Genomic DNA, 27,820 nt, shown 5'->3' with positions numbered 1-27,820 from the left:
ACCCTACGCCCTCCATGTGCATCGCCTGACGGAGGAGGAGCTGCGGTGTGAGGAGGAGCAAGAGGACCCGGACGGGTCTGAAACTGAAACCAACCAACAAGAAAGAGCAGGAGGACGCCGTCGTTGAAGTACGGTAGAGAGAGACTGTATAAAGTTGCCCGTCGGGGTACCAAGAACTGTTACTTATTTAAAATATGTTCCCCGTTGGGACAAAGTGTGAACTGTTAACCCGTGTGTCCCTATTCCCATTACCTGGCCGAGGACTGAGAGCGGCCATATCCCCTTTGTATATAGTTGCGCTTCCTAAAGCGCCCCCTACTGGTTTTATGGGAAAACCATTTTTCTTCAAGAGACTGTCGCACTTTACCCGGTCACAAGTTGCACCGTGACCGGAGGAACCAGAGACAGGAGTGTTTACAAGGACGTTATTTATGAAGAGTTTTTATGAAAAGTTTTATGTGATGTTTTATATGTTGATGTTTATGAAAAATAATTGTATGTTTTGGATGTTTTTATATCTTACAGCCCGAGGACGTGCTGTGATTTACCAGGGGGGAATGTAGCACCCTGAGGATTCGGCTGCTACAGGGGTATTACACCTCAAGCCAGAGGTGTGGTATTCCACTCCCGGGTAAGGATGGAGTGTGGAACTGAGCTCAGTAGGCTGCATGCACTACATACATCCCATTTCCGGGGGACAGACCGATGGTACTCCCACTAGAGAAATGTGCAGGTACGACAGTGTCTGTCCCTGGCTGGAGTGGGAGGGGGGTGGAACATCCCAGTAGTGTAGGGGCAGATAGGGGGAGCAGTCTGGGTAATGCTAGGAGCTCATTGGGTGCTGGTCACTTGAGCTCACACATAGAGGGAGTATATAAGGTGGGAACCATCTTAGATCAGGGTCTTTTTGCAGAGTCAGAGGAAGAGAGCAGAGGAGAAGAGCAGCTCCAAGGCCAAGAGAGAGAGAGAGGAGAAAGAAGGACCCAGAGGGGGAGAAGAGAGAACTCCAAGAACCCAAGATTAGATCAGAGGGTGAAGAGTTGGCACAAGGGTACCGGATCCCAAGCTGGTGGAGGGCCCTAATCCTTAGCCAGAGACCGGAGGTCGTGGGCAAGATCTGCCATGACCACCCACTAAATCCACCCGGAAGGCAAACCAAGAATAGGGTCAGGGAATCCAGAGACAAGGGTTTACCAACAAGAGGCCCGAGGGAGCCGGACTTAGGTGGATCCCTGGTGGGGAAGGCCAGAGAGAAGGACAAGTCAGAAAGGGAGCTCAGGACCACGCTCCAGAATCACCTGGGGGTTGGCCGAGTCCAGGACCTGGTGGACGCAGCACGGCTCGGGTGGTCACTCAAGGCCGGAGTGACCAAACAAAAGCAGTAAGTAAAAACCCTGAACTGCACAGCCCGACTCTGAGTCTCATTACCATCCTCACTGCACCTCCACAACCACCATCCTCTGCAACTGACCCCCTGAGGCTATACCCCTCCCGTTGGGGGTTATACTACCCGAAGCTACACACACACCACCAGCCTCAGCGGACCCTGCTGCAGCGGCGGCCGTAGTGACCGCAAATCAACGGGTGGCGTAGTCGACACTAAAGAACATCCAGTAACATCTGTAGGACTGCCACACACTGAGCTTGACACCCTGGGCACGGACCGGATCACCGCCACTCGGAGACTACAACCCCCATCTGATCCGGCTCAGGGTATCCCCCAAACAACACTGGCCCAGGGGGCGCGTCACCTGCACACACAGACCCTGCCCTAGAGGGACCCCGCACACACAGACCCTGCCCTGGGGGGACCCTGCACACACAGACCCTGCCCTAGAGGGACCCTGCACACACAGATCCTGCCCTGGGGGGATCCTGCCAACATAGACCCTGCCCTAGAGGGACCCTGCACACACAGACCCTGCCCTAGAGGGACCCACACACACACAGACCCTGCCCTGGGGGGGATCCTGCACATATAGACCCTGCCCTGGGGGGACCATGCCTACATAGACCCTGCTCTGAGGAAACCCCGCACACATAGACCCTGTCCTGGGGGGATCCTGCACACATAGACCCTGCCCTAGAGGGACCCCTCACACACAGACCCTGCCCTAAAGGGACCCCGCACACACAGACCCTGCCCTGGGGGGATCCTGCCAACATAGACCCTGCCCTAGAGGGACCCCGCACACACAGACCCTGCCCTAGAGGGACCCACACATACACAGACCCTGCCCTGGGGGGATCCCGCACACACAGACCCTGCCCTAGAGGGACCCACACATACACAGACCCTGCCCTAGAGGGACCCCGCACACACAGACCCTGCCCTAGAGGGACCCACACATACACAGACCTGCCCTGTAGGGACCCCGCACACATAGAGCTTGCCCTGGGGGGATCCCGCACACACAGACCCTGTCCTAGAGGACCCCCGCACACACACAGACCTGCCCTGTAGAGACCCCGCACACATAGACCCTGCCCTGGGGGGATCCCGCACACACAGACCCTGTCCTAGAGGGTCCGCACACACACAGACCTGCCCTGTAGAGACCCCGCACACACTGACTCTGTCTTGGGGAGACCCCGCACACATAAACCCTGCCCTAGAGGACCCCCCGCACACATAGATCCTGCCCTGGGGGGACCCAGCACTCACAGACCTGCCCTGTAGAGACCCCGCACACACTGACTCTGTCTTGGGAAGACCCTGCACACATAGACCCTGCTTGGGGGAGCCCCACGCACATAGACCTTGCACTGTAGAGACCCCCCACACACAACCCTGCCCTGTAGAGACCCCACACACACAGACCTGCCCTGTAGAGACTCCACACCCAGTGACCATGCCATGAAGAGACCCCATACAAATAAACCATGCTCTATGGGGACCCCACACACAATGATCCTGAGGGTTTAGTAAATCAAAACTCAATATTTCATCCTCCAGCCACATCCAAAGCTGCATTAAACATTCAGTGACTTCTTCATATCATTCAGAAGCAAACGCCAGAATATTAGTGTCCCGGAGGCCATTACACATGAGGCCCGGGATAAGACCCCTCCGGAACGCGGAGAGACGCTGATGTCCGGTTATGTATCACACCTGCAGCAGGTTATAACAGCCAGAGTCTGTAAAGTACTGATCATGAAGGGGGGAACAATCCTGAGACTGCAGCGGTCAGTGACAGCGCCATCTTCTGCTGGATTTCATTTCTTCGTTGTGGTCAATGATTTACTTTCTTCTTGTTTCATTGATTTATTGCAAAAAGCAGAAAGTTTCTACATTTTCCTAATTATTCGGAATTCAGTGTTCAAAGTAATTGTGACTGTCCAGCCCCTTACACATCCCCTATATACACCCGTATCCCGGCCCCTCCCCTATATACACCCGTATCCCGGCCCCCTCCTCTATATACACCCGTATCCCGGCCCCTCCTCTATATACACCCGTATCCCGGCCCCTCCCCTATATGCACCCTTATCCCGGCCCCCTCCCCTATAAACACCCGTATCCCGGCCCCTCCCCTATATACACCCGTATCCCGGCCCCCTCCTCTATATACACCCGTATCCCGGCCCCTCCCCTATATACACCCGTATCCCGGCCCCCTCCTCTATATACACCCGTATCCCGGCCCCTCCCCTACATACACCCGTATCCCGGCCCCCTCCCCTATATACACCCGTATCCCGGCCCCTCCCCTATATACACCCGTATCCCGGCCCCCTCCTCTATATACACCCGTATCCCGGCCCCCTCCTCTATATACACCCGTATCCCGGCCCCTCCCCTATATACACCCGTTTCCCAGCCCCCTCCTCTATATACACCCGTTTCCCGCCCACCTCCTCTATATACACCCGTATCCCTGCCCCCTCCCCTATATACACCCGTATCCCGGCCCCCTACTCTATATACACCCGTATCCCGGCCCCCTCCTCTATATACACCCGTATCCCGGCCCCCTCCTCTATATACACCCGTATCCCTGCCCCCTCCTCTATATACACCCGTTTCCCAGCCCCCTCCTCTATATACACCCGTTTCCCGCCCCCCTCCTCTATATACACCCGTATCCCTGCCCCCTCCCCTATATACACCCGTATCCCGGCCCCCTCCTCTATATACACCCGTATGCCGGCCCCCTCCTGTATATACACCCGTTTCCCGGCCCCTTCCCCTATATACACCCGTATCCCGGCCCCCTCCTCTATATACACCCGTATCCCGGCCCCCTCCTGTATATACACCCGTTTCCCGGCCCCCTCCTGTATATACACCCGTTTCCCGGCCCCCTCCTCTATATACACCCGTTTCCCACCCCCCTCCTCTATATACACCCGTATCCCTGCCCCCTCCCTTATATACACCCGTATCCCGGCCCCCTCCTCTATATACACCCGTATCCCGGCCCCCTCCTCTATATACACCCGTATCCCTGCCCCCTCCTCTATATACACCCGTTTCCCAGCCCCCTCCTCTATATACACCCGTTTCCCGCTCCCCTCCTCTATATACACCCGTATCCCTGCCCCCTCCCCTATATACACCCGTATCCCGGCCCCCTCCTCTATATACACCCGTATCCCGGCCCCCTCCTGTATACACCCGTATCCCGGCCCCTCCCCTATATACACCCGTATCCCGGCCCCCTCCTCTATATACACCCGTATCCCGGCCCCCTCCTGTATATACACCCGTTTCCCGGCCCCCTCCTCTATATACACCCGTTTCCCACCCCCCTCCTCTATATACACCCGTATCCCTGCCCCCTCCCTTATATACACCCGTATCCCGGCCCCCTCCTCTATATACACCCGTATCCCGGCCCCCTCCTCTATATACACCCGTATCCCGGCCCCTCCCCTATATACACCCGTATCCCGGCCCCTCCCCTATATACACCCGTATCCCGGCCCCCTCCCCTATATACACCCGTATCCCGGCCCCCTCCTCTATATACACCCGTATCCCGGCCCCCTCCTCTATATACACCCGTATCCCGGCCCCCTCCTCTATATACACCCGTATCCCGGCCCACTCCTCTATATACACCCGTATCCCGGCCCCTCCCCTATATACACCCGTATCCCGGCCCCTCCCCTATATACACCCGTATCCCGGCCCCTCCCCTACATACACCCGTATCCCGGCCCCCTCCTCTATATACACCCGTATCCCGGACCCCTCCTCTATATACACCCGTTTCCCGGCCCCCTCCTCTATATACACCCGTATCCCGGACCCCTCCTCTATATACACCTGTATCCCAGCCCCCTCCTCTATATACACCCGTATCCCGGCCCCCTCCTCTATATACACCCGTATCCCGGCCCCCTCCTCTATATACACCCGTATCCCGGCCCCCTCCTGTATATACACCCGTTTTCCAGCCCCCTCCACTATATACACCCGTTTCCCGCCCCCCTCCTCTATATACACCCGTATCCCTGCCCCCTCCCCTATATACACCCGTATCCCGGCCCCCTCCTCTATATACACCCGTATCCCGGCCCCCTCCTCTATATACACCCGTATCCCGGCCCCCTCCTCTATATACACCCGTATCCCTGCCCCCTCCTCTATATACACCCGTTTCCCAGACCCCTCCTCTATATACATCCGTATCCCGGCCCCTCCCCTATATACACCCGTATCCCGGCCCCTCCCCTATATACACCCGTTTCCCGGCCCCCTCCTGTATATACACCCGTATCCCGGCCCCCTCCTCTATATACACCCGTATCCCGGACCCCTCCTCTATATACACCCGTATCCCGGCCCCCTCCTCTATATACACCCGTATCCCGGCCCCCTCCTGTATATACACCTGTATCCCTGCCCCCTCCTCTATATACACCCGTATCCCGGCCCCCTCCTCTATATACACCCGTATCCCGGCCCCTCCCCTATATACACCCGTATCCCGGCCCCCTCCTCTATATACACCCGTATCCCGGCCCCCTCCTCTATATACACCCGTATCCCTGCCCCCTCCTCTATATACACCCGTATCCCGGCCCCCTCCTCTATATACACCCGTATCCCGGCCCCCTCCTCTATATACACCCGTATCCCTGCCCCCTCCTCTATATACACCCGTATCCCTGCCCCCTCCTCTATATACACCCGTATCCCGGCCCCCTCCTCTATATACACCTGTATCCCGGACCCCTCCTGATGTCATCCTTCTTCCGCTCAGTCTTCAGCAGATCCCTCCTGATGTGACATTGGTGCCCGGCTGACAGTGATGGCGGCATCTTTATTACGCTGTCACTCACGTCTCAGATCTTATTAATAAATGACTCGCACTTTGATAAGTTTTATCGCTGGATTCTGGAGACGTGTAAATGACCTGAATAATTCATTACACAAAATGTGAGAACTCGCAGCCCATCTACAAGACAAAGGAACCATCAGAGTAGTCCTGTCACTTATCGAAAGAAAGCCCCCTGGTCATCAAAAATACCAGCCACCACCCCCCATAAATGCCAGCTACAGCCCCCGATATGTACCAGACACTGCCCCCATAAATGCCAGCTACAGCCCCCGATATGTACCAGTCACTGCCCCCCATAAATGCCAGCTACAGCCGCCCCGATATGTACCAGCCACCACCCCTCATAAATGCCAGCTACAGCCCCCTGATAAGTACCAGACACTGCCCCCATAAATGCCAGCTACAGCCCCCGATATGTACCAGCCACCCCCTCTAAATGCCAGCTACAGCCCCCGATATGTACCAGTCACTGCCCCCCATAAATGCCAGCTACAGCCCCCGATATGTACCAGTCACTACCCCCCATAAATGCCAGCTACAGCCCCCTGATATGTACCAGACACTGCCCCCCATAAATGCCAGCTACAGCCCCCGATATGTACCAGCCACCCCACATAAATGCCAGCTACAGCCCCCGATATGTACCAGACACTGCCCCCCATAAATGCCAGCTACAGCCCCCTGATATGTACCAGACACTGCCCCCCATAAATGCCAGCTACAGCCCCCCGATATGTACCAGCCACCCCACATAAATGCCAGCTACAGCCGCCCTGATATGTACCAGCCACCACCCCCCATAAATGCCAGCTACAGCCCCCTGATAAGTACCAGACACTGCCCCCATAAATGCCAGCTACAGCCCCCGATATGTACCAGTCACCCCTTCTAAATGCCAGCTACAGCCCCCGATATGTACCAGCCACCGCCCCCCATAAATGCCAGCTACAGCCCCCTGATATGTACCAGACACCGCCCCCCATAAATGCCAGCTACAGCCCCCCGATATGTACCAGCCACCCCACATAAATGCCAGCTACAGCCGCCCTGATATGTACCAGCCACCACCCCCCATAAATGCCAGCTACAGCCCCCTGATAAGTACCAGACACTGCCCCCATAAATGCCAGCTACAGCCCCCGATATGTACCAGCCACCCCTTCTAAATGCCAGCTACAGCCCCCGATATGTACCAGCCACCCCCCCTAAATGCCAGCTACAGCCCCCGATATGTATCAGTCACTGCCCCCCATAAATGCCAGCTACAGCCCCCGATATGTACCAGACACTGCCCCCATAAATGCCAGCTACAGCCCCTGATATGTACCTGTCACTGCCCCCCATAAATGCCAGCTACAGCCCCGCGATATGTACCAGCCACCACCCCCCATAAATGCCAGCTACAGCCCCCCGATATGTACCAGCCACCACCCCCCATAAATGCCAGCTACAGCCCCCCGATATGTACCAGCCACCACCCCCCATAAATGCCAGCTACAGCCCCCTGATATGTACCAGACACCACCCCCATAAATACCAGCTACAGCCCCCCGATATGTACCAGCCACCGCCCCCCATAAATGCCAGCTACAGCCCCCCGATATTTACCAGACACAGCACCCCATAAATGCCAGCTACAGCCCCACGATATGTACCAGCTACCACCCCCCATAAATGCCAGCTACAGCCCCCGATATGTACCAGTCACTGCCCCCCAATAAATGCCAGCTACAGCCCCCGATATGTACCAGCCACCACCCCCCATGAATGCCAGCTATAGCCCCCTGATATGTACCAGCCACCGCCCCCCATAAATGCCAGCTACAGCCCCCGATTTGTACCAGTCACTGCCCCCCATAAATGTCAGCTACAGCCCCCTGATATTTACCAGTCACCACCCCCCCATAAATGCCAGCTACAGCCCCCCGATATGTACCAGTCACTGCCCCCCATAAATGCCAGCTACAGCCCCCTGATATGTACCAGCCACCACTTCCCATAAATGCCAGCTACAGCCACCTGATATGTACCCGCCACCACCCACCATAAATGCCAGCTATAGCCCCCCGATATGTACCAGACACTGCCCCCCATAAATGCCAGCTACAGCCCCCTGATATGTACCAGCCACCACCCCCCATAAATGCCAGCGACAGCCCCCTGATATGTACCAGACACTGCCCCCCATAAATACCAGCTACAGCCCCCTGATATGTACCAGTCACTGCCCCCCATAAATGCCAGCTACAGCCCCCCAATATGTACCAATCACTGCCCCCCATAAATGCCAGCTACACCCCCTATATGTACCCATCACTGCCCCCCATGAATGCCAGCTACGGCCCCCCGATATGTACCAGTCACTGCCCCCCATAAATGCCAGCTACAGCCCCCCGATATGTATCAGCCACCACCCCCCATAAATGCCAGCTACAGCCCCCTGATATGTACCAGCCACCACCCCCGATAAATGCCAGCTACAGCCCCCTGATATGTACCAAACACTGCCCCCCATAAATGCCAGCTACACCCCCGATATGTACCAGTCACTGCCCCCCATAAATGCCAGCTACAGACCCCAATATGTACCAGCCACCGCCCCCCATAAATTCCAGCTACAGCCCCCTGATATGTACCAGCCACCACCCCCCATAAGTGCCAGATACAACCCCCTGATATGTATCAGCCACCACCCCCCATAAATGCCAGCTACAGCCCCCTGATATGTACCGATCACTGCCCCCCATAAATGCCAGCTACACCCTCGATATGTACCACTCACTGCCCCCCATAAATGCCAACTGCAGCCCCCCGATATGTACCAGTCACCACCCTCATAAATGCCAGCTACAGCCCCCTGATATGTACCAATCACTGCCCCCCATAAATGCCAACTACAGCCCCCCGATATGTACCAGCCACTGGCTCCCCTGTGTGTACCTTCCACGGCTCCTGGCTACGTCTGTGATTATTGGTGAAGCCGGCGATGGCTGAACCGTCTGTGATTTAGATTTCCATTTGTGCAATAAATGAACTTCAATGCATCCACGAGCACGAAACATAGTGCCAACCTAATGTCTTCTTTCTATCCCCAAAAATTACCAGCCACAGCTTCCCTATAATTACTGGCCACGGCCCCCCTACAATTACTGGCCTTGGCTCTCCTGTGTCTACCGACCATGGCTCCCCTACAATTCCTGGCCACGGCTCCCCTATAATTACTGGCCATGGCTCCCCTAAAATTACTGGCCATGGCTCCCCTATAATTACTGGCCACGGCTCCCCTACAATTACTGGCCTTGGCTCTACTGTCTACAGACCATGGCTCCCCTACAATTCCTGGCCACGTATCCCCTATAATTACTGGCCACGGCTCCCCTATAATTACTGGCCATGGCTCCCCTACATCTATCAACCACGGCTTCTGTACATCTATTGGCCACGGCTCCTCTACATCTATCGGCCACGGTTCCCCTATACTTACTGGCCATGGCTCCCTTACATCTATCGGCCGTTGCTCCCCTACATCTATCAGCCACGGCTCCTCTACATCTATCGGCCACGGCTCCCCTACATTTATCGACCACAGCTCCCCTACATCTATCGGCTGCAGCTCCTCTACATCTATTGCCCACGGCTCCCCTACATTTATCGACCACAGCTCCCCTACATCTATCGGCCGCAGCTCCTCTACATCTATTGCCCACGGCTCCCCTACATGTATTGGCCACAACTCCCCTGTAATTACTGGCCATGGCTCCCCTACATCTATCGGCCACAGCTCCCCTACATCTATCGGCCACGGCTCCCCTACGTCTATCGGCCACGGCTCCTCTACATCTATCGGCCACTGCTCCCTTACATCTATTTCCTTGGCTCCCCTACATCTATCGACCACAGCTCCCCTACATCTATTGACCATGGCTCCCCTATAATTACTGGCCATGGCTCCCCTATAATTACTGGCCATGGCTCCCCTACATCTATCGGCCGCGGCTCCCTATAATTACTGGCCATGGCTTCCCTACATCTATCCGCTGCGGCTCCCCTACATCTATCAGCCACGGCTCCCCTACATCTATCTGCCACGGCTCCCCTACATCTATCGGCCACGGCTCCCCTACATCTATCGGCCGCGGCTCCCTTACATCTATCGGCCGTGGCTCCCCTATATCTATCGGCCACGGCTCCCCTATAATTACTGGCCATGGCTCCCCTACATCTATCGGCCGCTGCTCCCCTACATATATTGGCCGCAGCTCCCCTACATCTATCAGACACGGCTCCCCTACATTTATAGGCCACAGCTCCCCTAATTACTGGCTATGGCTGTCCTTTAATTACTGGCCATGTCTCCCCTATAATTAATGGCGGCCACAGCTCCCCTATAATTACTGGCCATGGCTCCCCTACATCTATCGGCCATGGCTCACCTACATCTATCGACCACAGCTTCTCTACATCTAACGGCCACAGCTCCTCTACATCTATCGGCCACGGCTCCCCTATAATTACTGGTCATGGCTCCCCTACATCTATCAGCCACGGCTTCTCTACATCTGTCGGCCACAGCTCCTCTACATCTATCAGCCACGACTCCCCTATAATTACTGGCCATGGCTCCCCTACATCTATCAGCCGTGGCTCCCTTACATCTATCGGCCATGGCTCCTCTACATCTATCGGCCACGGCTCCCCTACATCTATCGGCCACGGCTCCCCTACATCTATCGGCCACAGCTCCCCTACATCTATCGGCCGCGGCTCCCATACATCTATCGGCCACGGCTCCCCTACATCCATCTATCGGCCACAGCGCCCCTATAATTACTGGCCATGGCTCCCCTACATCTATCGGCCATGACTCTCCTACATCTATCGGCCGTGGCTCCCCTACATCTGTCGGCCACGGCTCCCCTACATCTATCAGCCGTGGCTCCACTACATCTATCTGTCGGCCACAACTCTCCTACATCTATCGGCCGTGGCTCCCCTACATCTATCAGCTGTGGCTCCCCTACATTTATCGACCACAGCTCCCCTACATCTATCGGCTGCAGCTCCTCTACATCTATTGCCCACGGCTCCCCTACATTTATCGACCACAGCTCCCCTACATCTATCGGCCGCAGCTCCTCTACATCTATTGCCCACGGCTCCCCTACATGTATTGGCCACAACTCCCCTGTAATTACAGGCCATGGCTCCCCTACATCTATCGGCCGCAGTTCCCCTACATCTATCGGCCACGGCTCCCCTATAATTACTGGCCATGGCTCCCCTACATCTATCAGCCGCGGCTCCTCTAAATCTATCGGCCATGGTTCCTCTAGATCTATAGGCCACGGCTCCTCTTGATCTGTCGGCCACAGCTCCCCTACATCTATCGGCCACGGCTCCTCTACATCTATCGGCCACGGCTCCCTTACATCTATCGCCTTGGATCCCCTACATCTATCGACCACAGCTCCCCTATATCTATTGACCATGGCTCCCCTATAATTACTGGCCATGGCTCCCCTATAATTACTGGCCATGGCTCCCCTACATCTATCGGCCGCGGCTCCCTATATTTACTGGCCATGGCTTCCCTACATCTATCAGCTGCGGCTCCCCTATATCTATCAGCCACGGCTCCCCTACATCTATCTGCCACGGCTCCCCTACATCTATCGGCCACGGCTCCCATACATCTATCGGCCGCGGCTCCCTTACATCTATCGACCGTGGCTCCCCTATATCTATCGGCCACGGCTCCCCTATAATTACTGGCCATGGCTCCCCTACATCTATCGGCCGCTGCTCCCCTACATATATTGGCCGCAGCTCCCCTACATCTATCAGACACGGCTCGCCTACATCTATAGGCCACAGCTCCCCTAATTACTGGCTATGGCACTCCTTTAATTACTGGCCATGTCTCCCCTATAATTACTGGCGGCCACAGCTCCCCTATAATTACTGGCCATGGCTCACCTACATCTATCGACCACGGCTTCTCTACATCTAACGGCCACAGCTCCTCTACATCTATCGGCCACGGCTCCCCTATAATTACTGGTCATGGCTCCTGTACATCTATCAGCTACGGCTTCTCTACATCTGTCGGCCACAGCTCCTCTACATCTATCGGCCACGGCTTCCCTACAATTACTGGCCATGGCTCCCCTACATCTATCAGCCATGGCTCCCTTACATCTATCGGCCATGGCTCCTCTACATCTATCGGCCATGGCTCCCCTACATCTATCGGCCACGGCTCCCCTACATCTATCGGCCACAGCTCCCCTAAATCTATCGGCCGCGGCTCCCATACATCTATCGGCCACGGCTCCCCTACATCCATCTATCGGCCACAGCGCCCCTATAATTACTGGCCATGGCTCCCCTACATCTATCGGCCATGACTTTCCTACATCTATCGGCCGTGGATCCCCTACATCTGTCGGCCATGGCTCCCTTACATCTATCGGCCGTGGCTCCCCTACATCTATCAGCCGTGGCTCCCTTACATCTATCGGCCATGGCTCCTCTACATCTATCGGCCATGGCTCCCCTACATCTATCGGCCACGGCTCCCCTACATCTATCGGCCACAGCTCCCCTAAATCTATCGGCCGCGGCTCCCATACATCTATCGGCCACTGCTCCCCTACATCCATCTATCGGCCACAGCACCCCTATAATTACTGGCCATGGCTCCCCTACATCTAACGGCCACGACTCTCCTACATCTATCGGCCGTGGATCCCCTACATCTGTCGGCCACGGCTCCCTTACATCTATCGGCCGTGGCTCCCCTACATCTATCAGCCGTGGCTCCCTTACATCTATCGGCCATGGCTCCTCTACATCTATCGGCCATGGCTCCCCTACATCTATCGGCCACGGCTCCCCTACATCTATCGGCCACAGCTCCCCTAAATCTATCGGCCGCGGCTCCCATACATCTATCGGCCACGGCTCCCCTACATCCATCTATCGGCCACAGCGCCCCTATAATTACTGGCCATGGCTCCCCTACATCTAACGGCCACGACTCTCCTACATCTATCGGCCGTGGATCCCCTACATCTGTCGGCCACGGCTCCCTTACATCTATCGGCCGTGGCTCCCCTACATCTATCAGCCGTGGCTCCCTTACATCTATCGGCCATGGCTCCTCTACATCTATTGGCCATGGCTCCCCTACATCTATCGGCCACGGCTCCCCTACATCTATCGGCCACAGCTCCCGTAAATCTATCGGCCGCGGCTCCCATACATCTATCGGCCACGGCTCCCCTACATCCATCTATCGGCCACAGCGCCCCTATAATTACTGGCCATGGCTCCCCTACATCTAACGGCCACGACTCTCCTACATCTATCGGCCGTGGATCCCCTACATCTGTCGGCCACGGCTCCCTTACATCTATCGGCCGTGGCTCCCCTACATCTATCAGCCGTGGCTCCCCTACATCTATCGGCCACGACTCCCCTACAATTACTGGCCACAGCTGCCATGTAAGCATCCAGTTTTCGTGGACTTGGTACATTTATGACCAATCTGTGATGCTGGACCCATGAAGATTCGGCTTTCTCCTAACTGGCCGTCGTGTCAGTAAATCATGGGGGTGTGGACTAATGTGTGGTGACCTTCTTTGTACAGTGCTGCGGAATATGATAGCGCCATACAGACAGCAGGAAATGATTAGCATTAGAGGTCTAGCATATGTAGCTGGTGCCCGTATCGCAGCCGGCCGCGGGGCGATGGCTTCATGGATTCTTCTTTCATGTGAGATGACTTTTTTCTTGTTTCTTTGGATCATTGACTTTGATATAGAAGGATTTACGGTGTAAGGCCGCGGAATTAGCGAGGTCTCTGGGGCCACCGCCGATGACTCCTGGAGGCTCCGGGGTAAACTCCTGATTACACAGAGGCTTTATGACGGATCGGGGCTTTCATAGTCGTCCTTCAAGTCCGGGCTGTGGAGGAGACTTCGTAATCCTCAGTGCATTTTATATTCTATGTTTATTTCTCGGCTCCGCAGGATAGTGCATCCGATGATGATATAATATCGATTCCACTCTGATATTACCGCCATGTTATGTCATTCACCTCTGCTGCTATATGGTCAATCTTATGGGCTGACTTATCTGTGGTTCCAACCAAAAAACAGCCTCCAACTAGCATTATTATAGTCATTTATGTAAGATTAGCTCATGTTATACTGTCATATAGTGCCAGGGTAATACTGCTACAGAATGCCAGGGTAATACTGCTACAGAATGCCAGGGTAATACTGCCACCTAGTGCCAGAGTAATACTGCTACACAGTGCCAGGGTAATACTGCCACATAATGCCAGGGTAATACTGCTACACAGTGCCAGGGTAATACTGCCACCTAGTTCCAGGGTAATACTGCCACCTAGTTCCAGGGTAATACTGCCACCTAGTGCCAGGGTAATACTGCTACATAATCCCAGGGTAATACTGCTACACAGTGCCAGGATAATACTGCCACATAATGCCAGGGTAATACTGCTCCAGAATGCCAGGGTAATACTGCCACCTAGTGCCAGAATAATACTGCCACCTAGTGCCAGAATAATACTGCCACATAATGCCAGGGTAATACTGCTGCAAAATGCCAGGGTAATACTGCCACCTAGTGCCAGAGTAATACTGCTACACAGTGCCAGGGTAATACTGCCACATAATGCCAGGGTAATACTGCTACACAGTGCCAGGGTAATACTGCCACCTACTTCCAGGGTAATACTGCCACCTAGTTCCAGGGTAATACTGCCACCTAGTGCCAGGGTAATACTGCTACATAATCCCAGGGTAATACTGCTACACAGTGCCAGGATAATACTGCCACATAATGCCAGGGTAATACTGCCACCTAGTGCCAGAATAATACTGCCACCTAGTGCCAGAATAATACTGCCACATAATGCCAGGGTAATACTGCTGCAGAATGCCAGGGTAATACTGCCACCTAGTGCCAGAGTAATACTGCTACACAGTGCCAGGGTAATACTGCCACATAATGCCAGGGTAATACTGCTACAGAATGCCAAGGTAATACTGCTACACAGTGCCAGGGTAATACTGCCACCTAGTGCCAGAATAATACTGCCACCTAGTGCCAGAATAATACTGCCACATAGTGCCGGGTTAATACTGCCACCTAGTGCCAGGGTAATACTGCTACAGAATGCCAGGGTAATACTGCCACCTGGTGCCAGGGTAATACTGCCACATAATTCCAGGGTAATACTGCTACATAATACCAGGGTAATACTGCCACATAATGCCAGGGTAATACTGCCACCTGGTGGCAGGGTAATACTGCCACACAATGCCAGGGTAATACTGCCACATAATTCCAGGGTAATACTGCTACAGAATGCCAGGGTAATACTGCCACATAATGCCAGGGTAATACTGCTACATAATGCCAGGGTAATACTGCCACCGAGTGCCAGGGTAATACTGCTGCATAATGCCAGGGTAATACTGCCACCGAGTGCCAGGGTAATACTGCCACATAATGGCAGGGTAATTCTGCCACATAGTGCCAGGGTAATACTGCCACATAGTGCCAGAGTAATACTGCCACCGAGTGCCAGGGTAATACTGCCTCATAATGCCAGGGTAATACTGTCACCTAGTTCCAGGGTAATACTGCCACCTAGTGCCAGGGTAATATTGCCACATAATGCCAGGGTAATACTGCCACCTAGTTCCAGGGTAATACTGCCACCTAGTGCCAGGGTAATACTGCCACATAATGCCAGGGTAATACTGTCACCTAGTTCCAGGGTAATACTGCCACACAATGCCAGGGTAATACTGCCACCTAGTTCCAGGGTAATATTGCCACCTAGTGCCAGGGTAATACTGCCACCTAGTTCCAGGGTAATACTGCCACATAATGCCAGGGTAATACTGCCACCTAGTGCCAGGGTAATACTGCCACCTAGTTCCAGGGTAATACTGCCACATAATGCCAGGGTAATACTGCCACCTAGTTCCAGGGTAATACTGCCACATAATGCCAGGGTAATACTGCCACCTAGTTCCAGGGTAATACTGCCACATAGTGCCAGGGTAATACTGCTACATAGTGCCAGGGTAATACTTGCAAATAGTGCCAGGGTAATACTGCTACATAGTGCCAGGGTAATACTGCCACATAGTGCCAGGGTAATACTGCCAAATAGTGCCAGGGTAATACTGCTACATAGTGCCAGGGTAATACTGCCACATAGTGCCAGGGTAATACTGCCAAATAGTGCCAGGGTAATACTGCCACCTAGTGCCAGGGTAATGCTGCTATATAGTGCCAGGGTTATACTGCCACCTAGTGCCAGGGTAATACTGCCACATAGTGCCAGGGTAATACTGCCAAATAGTGCCAGGGTAATACTGCCACCTAGTGCCAGGGTAATACTGCCACATAGTGCCAGTGTAATACTGCTACATAGTGCCAGGGTAATACTGCCACCTAGTGCCAGGGTAATACTGCTACAGAATGCCAGGGTAATGCTGCTACTTAGCGCCGGGGTAATACTGCCATATAATGCCAGGGTAATACTGCTACATAGCGCCAGTCCCTTAAACATATGGCCGTACACTGCGGTCCATTGTGCTCCTGCGTTTCTCTTTAGTTCTCCATGATGTGACATTGAATGTCAGGGCCTGAAGTCCATTACAAGAAACCAAGTTGTGCTGCTGCTGTGATACATTGTGACAAATCCTCAGCTGTGAGCAGGTCTGCAGTGTATCGCGCTCTGTTATGAAATGAGAGTAAACGTTGTGAGGGAGGGCTGTGATTAGCGGCAGCTTTCAGCTCTGTTTGTGGCCATTGATGAGTCCGTTCACTGACAGCCAGCAGACATGTTGTAGCTGATGCAGGCGCGGCAGCCATGCTTAGCAGGTTGGCAGTCAGTGGCGGCCGTAGTGACTGATGGCAGATATGTGGAGCTGATACGTTCTTCTGTCTCCCATGTCCTGACCGTGTGTCCTCCTTTCCTCCATAGGGCGGCCTGAAGAACAACAAACACGAGTGCACCCTGTCCTCCCAGGAATACGTACACGAGCTGCGCTCCGGCATCACCGACGAGAAACTGCTCAACTGTCTGGAGTCGCTGAGAGTCTCCCTGACCAGCAACCCCGTCAGGTAAGAGATTGTTATTTATTGTTACTATTTATTATTATAGCGCCATTTATTCCATGGCGCTTGACATGTGAGAGGGGTATACATAATAAAGACAACTACAGTAATCTACAATACGAGTCACCGACAGGTCCAGGAGGAAGAGGATGGAGTAGTGTCACTTGGATTTGGCAGTTAGGTGGTCTTTGGTGACTTTAGTCAGGGCAGTTTCACTAGAATGTGGCGGTCAGAAGCCAGATTGTAAGCGGTCAAAGAGGTAGCAGGAGGAGAGGTGGGAGGAGGACAGTTCAAGATGGACGTGTTGTTCCAGTAGTTTTGAGGCATAGGGGAGAAGTGATATGGGGCGATAGCTAGTCAGAGAGGATGGGTCAAGGGAGGGCTTCTTGACGATGGGTGTGTTTGAGGTATGTTTGAAGCATGAGGGGAAGACACCAGTTGTTAGTGACAGGTTGAAGAGGTGGGCTAGGGTTGGGATGAAGATAGTGGTGAGGTTTGGGATGAGGTGGGACGGGATTGGGTCGAGTGCACAGGTGGGGAGATGTGATCTTGAGTGTAGAGAGGAAAGTTGATCTTCTGTAATGGCAGACAACCTGATTTTGGAGGAGGAGGGCTAAGTAGTTATGAGAAGGGTCTGTGGGGATTGTACGCCAAAGCTTTCTATGATGCAATCGATCTTCTGCTTGAATAATGAGGCAAGTCTTCAGCTGAGATGAGAGGAGAGGGAGGAGGCACTGGTGGAGGGACGAGAGAATTGAATAGCTGTTTAGGGTTATGAGACAGGGAGGATATGAGAGATGAGAAGTAGGTTTGCTTTGCTGCAATGAGTGTGGACTTGAAAGTGGTGAGGAACTGTTTGAATGCGATGAAGTGCTCGCAGGAGTGGGATCTTTTCCATCTCCGCTCAGCAACCCTGGATACCCGCCTCAGTTCTTTAGTCAGGCTGGTGTGCCAGGGTTGCATGTTGATTGTGCGAGATTTGATATGTGTGAGAGGGGCGACCAATTCGAGAACTGCAGCTGTTGTGGTATTATATAAAGCAGCAACAGCATCTGTATCATGTAAGGAACTTATGCCTATAAGAGGGAGGAGGGATTCAGAGAGTGAGTGTAGGTCAAGGTGTTTGAGATTTCTGCGAGGGTATGCAAGTTTGTGGAGTGGGGATTGTGGTCCTGGAGAGGAGAAGGAAGAGAATGTAAGTAGGTTGTGGTCAGACAGAGGGAGAGGAGAGAGAGGTTAGATAGGGAACAGAGGCGGGTGATGAGGTCCAGTGTGTGGCCATCTTTGTGAGTTGCTGCGGAAGACCATTGAGCAAAGCCGAAGGAGGAAGTGAGAGATAGAAGATTAGAGACAGATGAGTGGGAAGTGTCAGTGGGGATGTTGAAGTCACCCATGATGATAGTGAGGATGTCAGCAGAAAGGAAGTGAAGTAGCCAGGTGGTGAAGTGGTCAAAAAAGGTGGTGTCTGGCCCACCACCTGGGAGGCGGTAGATGACAGCCAGCTGGAGGTTGATGGGGGAGTAGATGTGCACAGAGTGCACCTCAAAAGAAGAGAGAGTAATGAAGGGTGAAGGAGCAGTTACCTGAAAGGAGAAAACCAACTCCTCCACCATGGTTGCTGCTGGGGGTGTGGGTGTGAGAAAGGTGGAATCCGCCATAGGAAAGCACAGCTGGAGAGGCTGTGTCAGAGGGGGTGAGCCAGGGTTTGGTGATGCAGAGGAAGGTAAGTTTGTTAGTAAGGAAAAGAACATGGATGTAGGAAAGTTTGTTGTAGACAAAGCAAACGTTCCATAGAGCTTCTGTTAGTGGGACTGGGGAGGTGGTGGCTGGGCGGATGTGTATAAGGTTAGAGAGATTGCAGAAATTTGTGAGAGGTCGTGGAGGTGAGTTAGAAGTGACTGTGGGGATGTGGTGGGGAGGGCCAGGATTTGGAGAGATATCACCGACAGTGAGGAGAAGTAGAGAAAGTGTTAGCAGGTGGGAGCAGGAGAGGCCATGAGGTGGCTGTCTGTGTTTGTAGACATAGGATTGTATGTTGAGGAACAGTTCTGAGGAGGAGGTGAGATGGATGGGGAGGATGGAGGGCGAGATGACCCATTCATTACTAGGTGTAGGGATTAGGGGGGTTAGTAGGAAGTGAAGGATTATAAGGATGAGAGTGAAAACAAACATGAACAGTGTTTACTGTAAATATGTATCCAGTTACCTTTAGTTCCCTTCTGGTTCAATTCTGGTCTAATTAATAGCTATACACTTAAATGTTGCACTTTTATGATGCACGAGCCGACTGATGTCTTGTAGACATATTGCTCTCAATATATTTGCTACCAAATGCATTCAGGTGTAAAACAAAGGGGAGTGGCCTGTGCTCATCTTTATCAGATAATTACAACTGAGACAGATGCAGGATATTCACAGGCAGAGTATACAAGAAGGTTACAAAGAAAAGTGGTGAGAGGGGGGTAGAGCAGTGATTAGCTGAAAAACCTACCAAGTGAATACAAGCTGCAGGTAGAGAATATCACGCGATGGGGAAGCTGAGTGTCGTACCTATAGGAGGAATAGATAAATCCACACCTTGATTAGAGTGTGACGCTTATAGATGACAAGGTGCCGTCTGTATACATCATAGTAAATTCTGCTCTTATTTACAATATTGCACTTGTATGGTGCACGAGCAGAGATGATGGAAGACCTCCATGTGACTGGAGCTATGGCGGATCTCACCCTCAAACCCAATGTTCACACGTGGCCCCTAAGTCCCCACATATCCCAGTGCCACGTAACGCACCTCACTCCAGATTGGCTGCCATACTTTTCTGGTAATCAGAAGTTGCCGCTCTGTTTCGCCGGTTCTGTGTGACGGACTCACCACAGTTATACTATAACAATCATGGAGGCATAGCTGTAGCATAACTCAGGGCTGATATTACTGATGGTTCAGGGACTGGGCTGCAAGTAAAAAGTAAGTGACCCCTTGCTAGAAGCCCAGGGTCCTATCAGCGCCGTATGTGCGCCCTCATTCTACAGGCATGAAAGATTGAATTTGTTGCACCTCTCAGGACAGAAGAGCAGAGTTGTGTTTGCAAAGAATCAATATGGTTAATATACAACTCTCCTTACACAGTCTCTTCATTGTCCCTGAGCGCAGAGTAGTGGAGACCAGCTGGAGTTATGTCTCCAATACACAGAACACAGAAAAGGGAGCTCCCTGTATACAGAGATACATGATAAGATTCTGTCTGCAGTCACCACTAGGGGGAGCTCCCTGTATACAGAGATACATGATAAGATTCTGTCTGCAGCCACCACTAGGGGGAGCTCCCTGTATACAGAGATACATGATAACATCCTGTCTGCAGTCACCACTAGGGGGAGCTCCCTGTATATAGAGATACATGATAAGATTCTGTCTGCAGTCACCATTAGGGGGAGCTCCCTGTATACAGAGATACATGATGAGATTCTGTCTGCAGCCACCACTAGGGGGAGCTCCCTGTATACAGAGTGTTATGATCTGCTACCAAAGCTAAGGAAAGAGAGGAGATCTGTCCCTACTATGAGACTCAGCTGAATCCCTACGATGTAACAGGGAACCTGATCCTGCGATCAGACCTGCTAAAGTCCTAATCTAGTCTGTACGGAGACCTATAGATGTGGGGAGGGAATCCCTACAAGTACTAAGGACTGGGAGGAATATGGGACACCTCCTAACAGAAATAGTAGCAGACAGACGAACAAACAAAATAGATAGAACATAGAGGTCCGTAGACCAAGCAAACTAACAGAGTTAGATACAGAGCACAGGCTAGCTAGAAAGTAGATATACAATGAAGTCCAGCAAAGCCAGAAGGGCGGAGCAGGATTAAATAGGCCAACAAGGTCATGTGACCAGCAAAGGAAAAAAAACCTAACAGCAAGGTTCTAACACAGAGATACATAATAACATCCTGTCTGCAGTCACCACTAGGGGGAGCTCCCTGTATATGAAGATACATGATAAGATTCTGTCTGCAGTCACCACTAGGGGGAGCTCCCTGTATACAGAGATACATGATAAGATTCTGTCTGCAGCCACCACTAGGGGGAGCTCCCTGTATGCAGAGATACATGATACGATCCTGTCTGCAGTCACCACTAGGGGGAGCTCCATGTATGCAGAGATACATGATACGATCCTGTCTGCAGTCACCACTAGGGGGAGATCCCTGTATACAGAGATACATGATAAGATCCTGTCTGCAGCCACCACTAGGGGGATCTCCCTGTATACAGAGATACATGATAGGATTCTGTCTGCAGCCACCACTAGGGGGAGCTCCCTGTATACAGAGATACATGATAAGATCCTGTCTGCAGCCACCACTAGGGGGAGCTCCATGTATGCAGAGATACATGATACGATCCTGTCTGCAGCCACCACTAGGAGGAGATCCCTGTATACAGAGATACATGATAGGATTCTGTCTGCAGCCACCACTAGGGGGAGCTCCCTGTATACAGAGATACAGGATAAATACATGATAAGATTCTGTCTGCAGCCACCACTAGGGGGAGCTCCCTGTATACTGAGATACATGATAAGATCCTGTCTGCAGCCACCACTAGGGGGAGATCCCTGTATATAGAGATACATGATAAGATTCTGTCTGCAGCCACCACTAGGGGCAGCTCCCTGTGTACACAGATACATGATAGGATTTTGTCTGCAGTCACCACTAGGGGGAGCTCCCTGTAACAGTTTTCATACAGATGGACGCTGTAATAATGCAGTAATCTTTTCTTCGGGGCGGTAGCTCGCTCAGACTATGACTGTATATGACTTACAGAGACAAATGAAGGAATTCATAGAATATATACAAAGACAGAAAAAAAATGTTTATTATAAAATGAATAGATAACATGGACAGCAATAGAGAACACAGCGCACAGCCGTGGCTCCGGTACAGATCCGTATCTTGAGGTAGGTAGTATACTGTATATAGGGTCATGTATAGCTTGTCAAAGATTTATAACAAGTTCTCACCCATATGATCCAGCGAGCAGGAAATATTCGTAATGATCGCTTTAATAGCCGGAAGGATATCTATGTGACGCGCCCCTGGGCCTGTGTCGCGCTGCGTTGCGCACGCGGGAGCTTACCCGGAGCCGGATCTGTTTAGGGTTGTAGTCTCGTGGCAGTGACCCGGTCCGTGCCCAGGGAGTCAAACTGGACGGCAGTCTGTTAGCGGTAGAAAATGGTTGATGACTACGCCACCCGTTGAATGCAGCCAGGGGGCTGCTGCTGCAGGGCAGACCGCTGAGGCCGGTGGAAGGATGGTGCAGCGTGATAGTATAACCCCCAACGGGAGGGGTATGGCCTCAGGGCAGCCGACGTGGATGATGGGGGTAGCAGGAACCACTCAGAGACGGTATGGTAGCGTTCAGGGTCTTTACTGGTAACAACGATAGACCCTCCCGGAGTACTTGCTAGCGAACGGGGCCTGGTCAGTCCTTGAGCAGATGGGATCTCCCCTGGCCAGGCGTAGTTGTAGGCCTCCCAAGCTGACTGTACTCTTCTGGCTACCTTGCTAGAAGCTGATGTAAGTAGCCCACGTCCCTGAGTGTACCGTGTGGTGCTCACCCGTATGGCCGGTGACTCGGGGCCTTCTAATGGCTTCCGCTCCACGATGGCAGTGCTGGTCCCACGCGTGTGACCGGGCCTTCGGGCTTCTGGGCCAGGGGACCTGAAATCCCCTGCCTGGCGGATTCTGCTGCTGGGTAGAAGTTAGTTCCCACAGCCTCGGACTCCGGGTCCGGTAAAGAATCTTCTTAGTCAGGGCGAGCTCTTTAGCTGCCAGCCCCTGACTCCTTGTGACTCTGCTGCTTCCTATGCTGCTCTTGTTTCTACTCTTCCTGGACTCCCTAACCCTGCCTCAGCCCCGGGTTTATACAGGGGAAGTTCTTCCCCTCCCAAGGCTGGGCAGGAGGTGTGGCATGCACAGGATCCCTGACCAAAGGACCTCCCACCTGCTCTCAGACGTAATATCTCTATCACTGTGACAACCAGACCCCTGGGGTGTCACACTCCCCCCTAGTGAAATTTAGTACTCCGGGACTAAACACTTTTTAGAAAAATATAACAAGGTATATCAAAGAACAATAAAATACAATAAGGAAACACAATAAGATGGTCACGGATGTCCGCAACCGGGTGCAGTCTTTGAAGAAAAGCAAAGGTGTCCATTTCACCAACACAGGGAGACGTAACCAGGTAGGGGTCTGTCCTACCCCGAGTCCTTAACAGTCTCTAGTCCATCCTGGGTTACGCTCCAACTATATACAAAGGATTCCCGGTAAATCCACCGAAGACTCCTAAAAACAACTAGAAACACAAAATTACACACAAGCAACAATAAACAGGTAAACATTGTAAAACAACTTAAACATTTAGATCCTCCAACGTGCGGGTAACTGGCCTCTAGTGGCCCTAGTGGACCTACGGAGCTGACTGTCTGGCCCTGAACTACAGGGTGTAGGAGCTGTCAAGGGTAAACTGGGCAGCTGTCTACCGGCTCTTTGTCTCACTAGGGGTACGGCAGGCTCACTATAAGCAGAGGGTGGATTCTCCTGTTCCGCTTGGGTGGAGTCTTCTGCCTCCTGGACCGGCTGCTCTTCCAGCTCTACCCGTTGCTCCGTAGGTTCTTGGGATGATGGTTGGAGGAAGGTGAGTACGGGTACCACAACTGCACCATTGACTTGAGTCCAAGACCGAGGGAAGTCCCCGAGCACGGTACTAACCATATCTTCCCTTTCTTCCACGGGTCGATGGTCTTCCTGTTCCTCCTCAGGGTTCCTCAGTTGTTCGGGGCACTTCTTCAGGTGGTCCCGGGATACAATGGCTGTGGTTTCCCCTCCGTCTTTACTGATGGTACAGACCTTCGGGTTCTCGTGGCTTGAGGGCAGTACGGTGTACGGGTCCTTCTCCCACTGGTCGTCCAACTTGTGGAGCCGTCTCTTCCTCTTCAAGACCTGCTCTCCGGGTACCAGGGGAACAGCGGGAGCATACTGGTTGTAAGTCTTCTCTTGTCTTTCCCTAGCCTGACAGAGACTTCGCTCCACGCTCTCCTGTACTTTCCGGTACTGCTGCTGCCTCTCTGTGTCCCAGTCTGTTTCTGGTGAAGTGTCCTCGGGCGTCAGGACTCCCATTTCCAGGTCAACAGGTAACTTACCAGGTCTTGCCCTCATTAGGTAAGCCGGGGTACAGTTGGTGGAACCTACCGGGATGTGGTTGTATAGGTCCACCAGATCGGGCAACTTCTCAGGCCACAGACTGCGTTCTTCCAGGGGCAACGTTTTTAGAAGATCCATTACCACCTGGTTCATTTTCTCACAAAGTCCATTAGTTTGCGGATGGTAGGGTGTCGTCCTTATCTTCCGGCAGCCATACAGATTGCAGAATTCCTGGAAGACCTCCGCTTCAAAGGCAGGTCCCTGGTCCGTCAGCACTTGGTCCGGGTACCCGTGTGGACGGCAAAAGTGCTGCTGGAAGGCTCTAGCTGCTGTTCGAGCCGTTAAGTCCTTGACGGGGACGACAACCAGAAACCGGGAGTAATGATCCACGATTGTTGGCGCGTAGACGTAGCCACTTCTGCTGGGGGTCAGTTTTACATGATCCAAGGCTACCAGTTCCAACGGTTGCCGGGTGACGATGGACTGCAGGGGAGTCTTCTGGCTGGCCCGGTCCTTCCTTCTCAGATTGCACGGGCCACAGTCTCTGCACCACTTCTCGATGGTTCCCCTCATGCCTACCCAGTGGAACCGCTCGCGCAGCAGGAACTCCAGCTTTTTCCACCCGAAGTGTCCAGCTCCGTCGTGGTATGCCTCCATCACCATGGCTGCGTCTCTTCGTGGCACCACTACTTGCCAGAGTAGTTCATGCGTCCTGGAGTTAACCATTCTGCGGCACAACTTCCCCTTGTAAAGGAACAGTCGACTCTTCTCTGCCCATAGTTGTTTGGCTTCCTCTGGAGCGTCTGATTCCAGGCTAGCCTCCGGGCGAGTCAGCATCTCCTTCACCAGTCGGACGGCAGGGTCGCTGTCTTGCGTTTCCGCCCAGTTGTAGTGAGGTAAGGGGTTCAACGTAGCAGCCTGCTTACTCCTTACCCGGTGGGAATACTGGATAGTCCCATGACGGTGGAACGCAGGGAGTTCAACTTCTTCCAGTCCCTCCGGATCTTCTCCTCCGTCCGGCAGGTTGGGCATCCTGGACAGGGCGTCCGCGTTGGTATTGGAGCGCCCTGCCCGGTATTTAATTGTGAACTCGTAGTTGGACAGACGGGCCATCCACCTCTGCTCCAGGGCACCGAGTCTTGCCGTGTCCAGGTGTGTCAGCGGGTTGTTATCCGTGTATACGGTGAACCGGGAAGAAGCGAGGTAATGCTTAAAGCGCTCGGTGACTGCCCATACCACGGCCAGGAACTCTAGCTTAAATGAGCTATAATTCTCGGGATTCCTTTCGGTGGGTCGCAGTTTTCGGCTGGCATAGGCGATTACTCGCTCTTTCCCCTGCTGAATCTGGGACAGTACGGCTCCTAGCCCGACGTTACTGGCGTCGGTGTAGAGGATGAAGGGCTGGCTATAGTCCGGATACGCCAAGATTTCATCCCCCGTGAGGGCCATCTTCAGCTGGCGGAAGGACTCTTCCTCTAGCTCTTCCCATTTGAAGGGCGGCTTCTGGTTCTTGGCCTTCCGGGACTGGCCTATCAGGAGGTCCTGCATAGGCGCCGCCTTTTTGGTGAAACCGGGAATAAACCTTCGGTAGTAGCCTACCAACCCTAGGAACTGCCGCACTTCTTTTACGCTGGAAGGGCTTGGCCATCCTTTGATTGCGGTGATCTTATCGGGGTCGGGAGCCACTCCGTCAGCGCTCACCACGTGTCCCAGGTATTGCACCTTTGGTTTCAGGAGGTGACACTTGGAGGGTTTCACCTTTAGGCCGTAACTCGCCAGAGCTTCGAACACCTCCGCCAGGTGTTTCAGGTGGTCCTCATAAGTTTTGGAGTATACGATGACATCGTCCAGGTACAACAGGACCGTCTCGAAGTTTCTGTGGCCCAGACAGCACTCCATTAATCGTTGGAAGGTTCCTGGGGCGTTGCAGAGTCCGAACGGCATGCAGGTGAACTCGCTAAGTCCCATCGGGGTGGTGAATGCGGTCTTCTCCCGGTCCGCCTCTGCTACAGGAACCTGCCAGTACCCGCTAGTGAGATCCAAGGTAGAGAAGAAGTTAGCAGATCTTAAAGCAGCCAATGACTCCTCTATCCTTGGTAAGGGGTACGCATCCTTGTGTGTGATACGGTTGATTTTCCGGTAATCTACACACATCCTCATGGTGTTGTCTTTCTTTTTGACTAAAACTAGTGGGGCTGCCCAGGGGCTACAGCTATCCCGGATTACCCCAGCCTCCTTCATGTCTCTAAGCATCCCCTTGGCGTGTTGGTAATGTGCAGGGGGTACGGGTCGATACCTCTCTTTTATGGGAGGATGATCTCCCGTGGGGATGCGGTGTTCTACCCCCTTGACTCGCCCGAAGTCTAACGGGTGTTTACTAAACACTCTCTCATACTCTTGAACCACCCGATAGACTCCTTGTTTCTGGTGTGAGGGAGTGGAGTCAGTACCCAGATGTAGTTGCTGACACCAGTCCTCCATGTCTTTCTTAGAGCCGTTACCTTCCTCCGGGTGAGATGGAGGCAAGGGTTCCACAGATTGTATAGAATTTTGATTAGTGGTATATAATTTGGCTAGCGTGGCATACCGGGGCAGGTACACTTCCCTCTCCCCGATATTTATTATGCGAACGGGCACCCTCCCATGGCGTACATTGACCACCCCCCGTGCTGTCAAAATGGTGGGCCTACTGTCTGAGTAAACTGGTTCTACCATTGCCTGGTAATCTCTACCTCTCAGACCAATAGCTGCCCGGCACCAAATCATCATTTCACTTTTTGGGGGCATGGCAATAGGAAAAGGGTCACACATTCTTACGCTACCAATCTCACCGCCGGAGAGTTCCACTTGTTGCCGTTGCATCAGTGCCCGGATCTCTTTCTGGAGCACCCGCTGCTCGCCGGAGCTGGCATTCTTGGCAACCTGCTGTAAAAGGAAAATCACCTCTGCAAGACAATTTTCAATTACATTAGTTCCTAGAGTTATTTTTGGGTGACTCTCATGTTTGTCAATATCTACAATGATCAGTCCCTGTGCGGCCAGTTCGACTCTACCAATTTTGATGGTCACCTCTTTAAATCCGATCTGTGGCACGGGCTGACCATTGCTGGCGATGATACTCAAGTCGTCGTCAGGGTAGCGGGTAATAT

At 53.0% G+C, this 27,820-nt stretch overlaps 1 protein-coding gene across 3 annotated transcripts in view; it reads left to right on the top strand.

The window, feature by feature from the left end:
- DIAPH2 (diaphanous related formin 2) overlaps positions 1 to 27,820 on the top strand; it is a 2,453,123-nt gene that overhangs the window by 510,185 nt on the left and 1,915,118 nt on the right. For all 3 annotated transcript variants that reach the window (XM_073642200.1, XM_073642202.1, XM_073642201.1), the window contains one exon: positions 17,326 to 17,465. In XM_073642200.1, coding sequence (XP_073498301.1) covers positions 17,326 to 17,465 — 140 coding nt within the window. The remainder of the gene's footprint in view (positions 1 to 17,325; positions 17,466 to 27,820) is intronic.

The sequence above is a fragment of the Phyllobates terribilis genome, unplaced genomic scaffold (genome assembly GCF_046119375.1).
Source record: "Phyllobates terribilis strain yellow unplaced genomic scaffold, ASM4611937v1 Scaffold_7__3_contigs__length_470593459, whole genome shotgun sequence".
Taxonomy (NCBI): domain Eukaryota; kingdom Metazoa; phylum Chordata; class Amphibia; order Anura; family Dendrobatidae; genus Phyllobates; species Phyllobates terribilis.
This window is presented reverse-complemented; position numbering and strand designations above follow the sequence as displayed.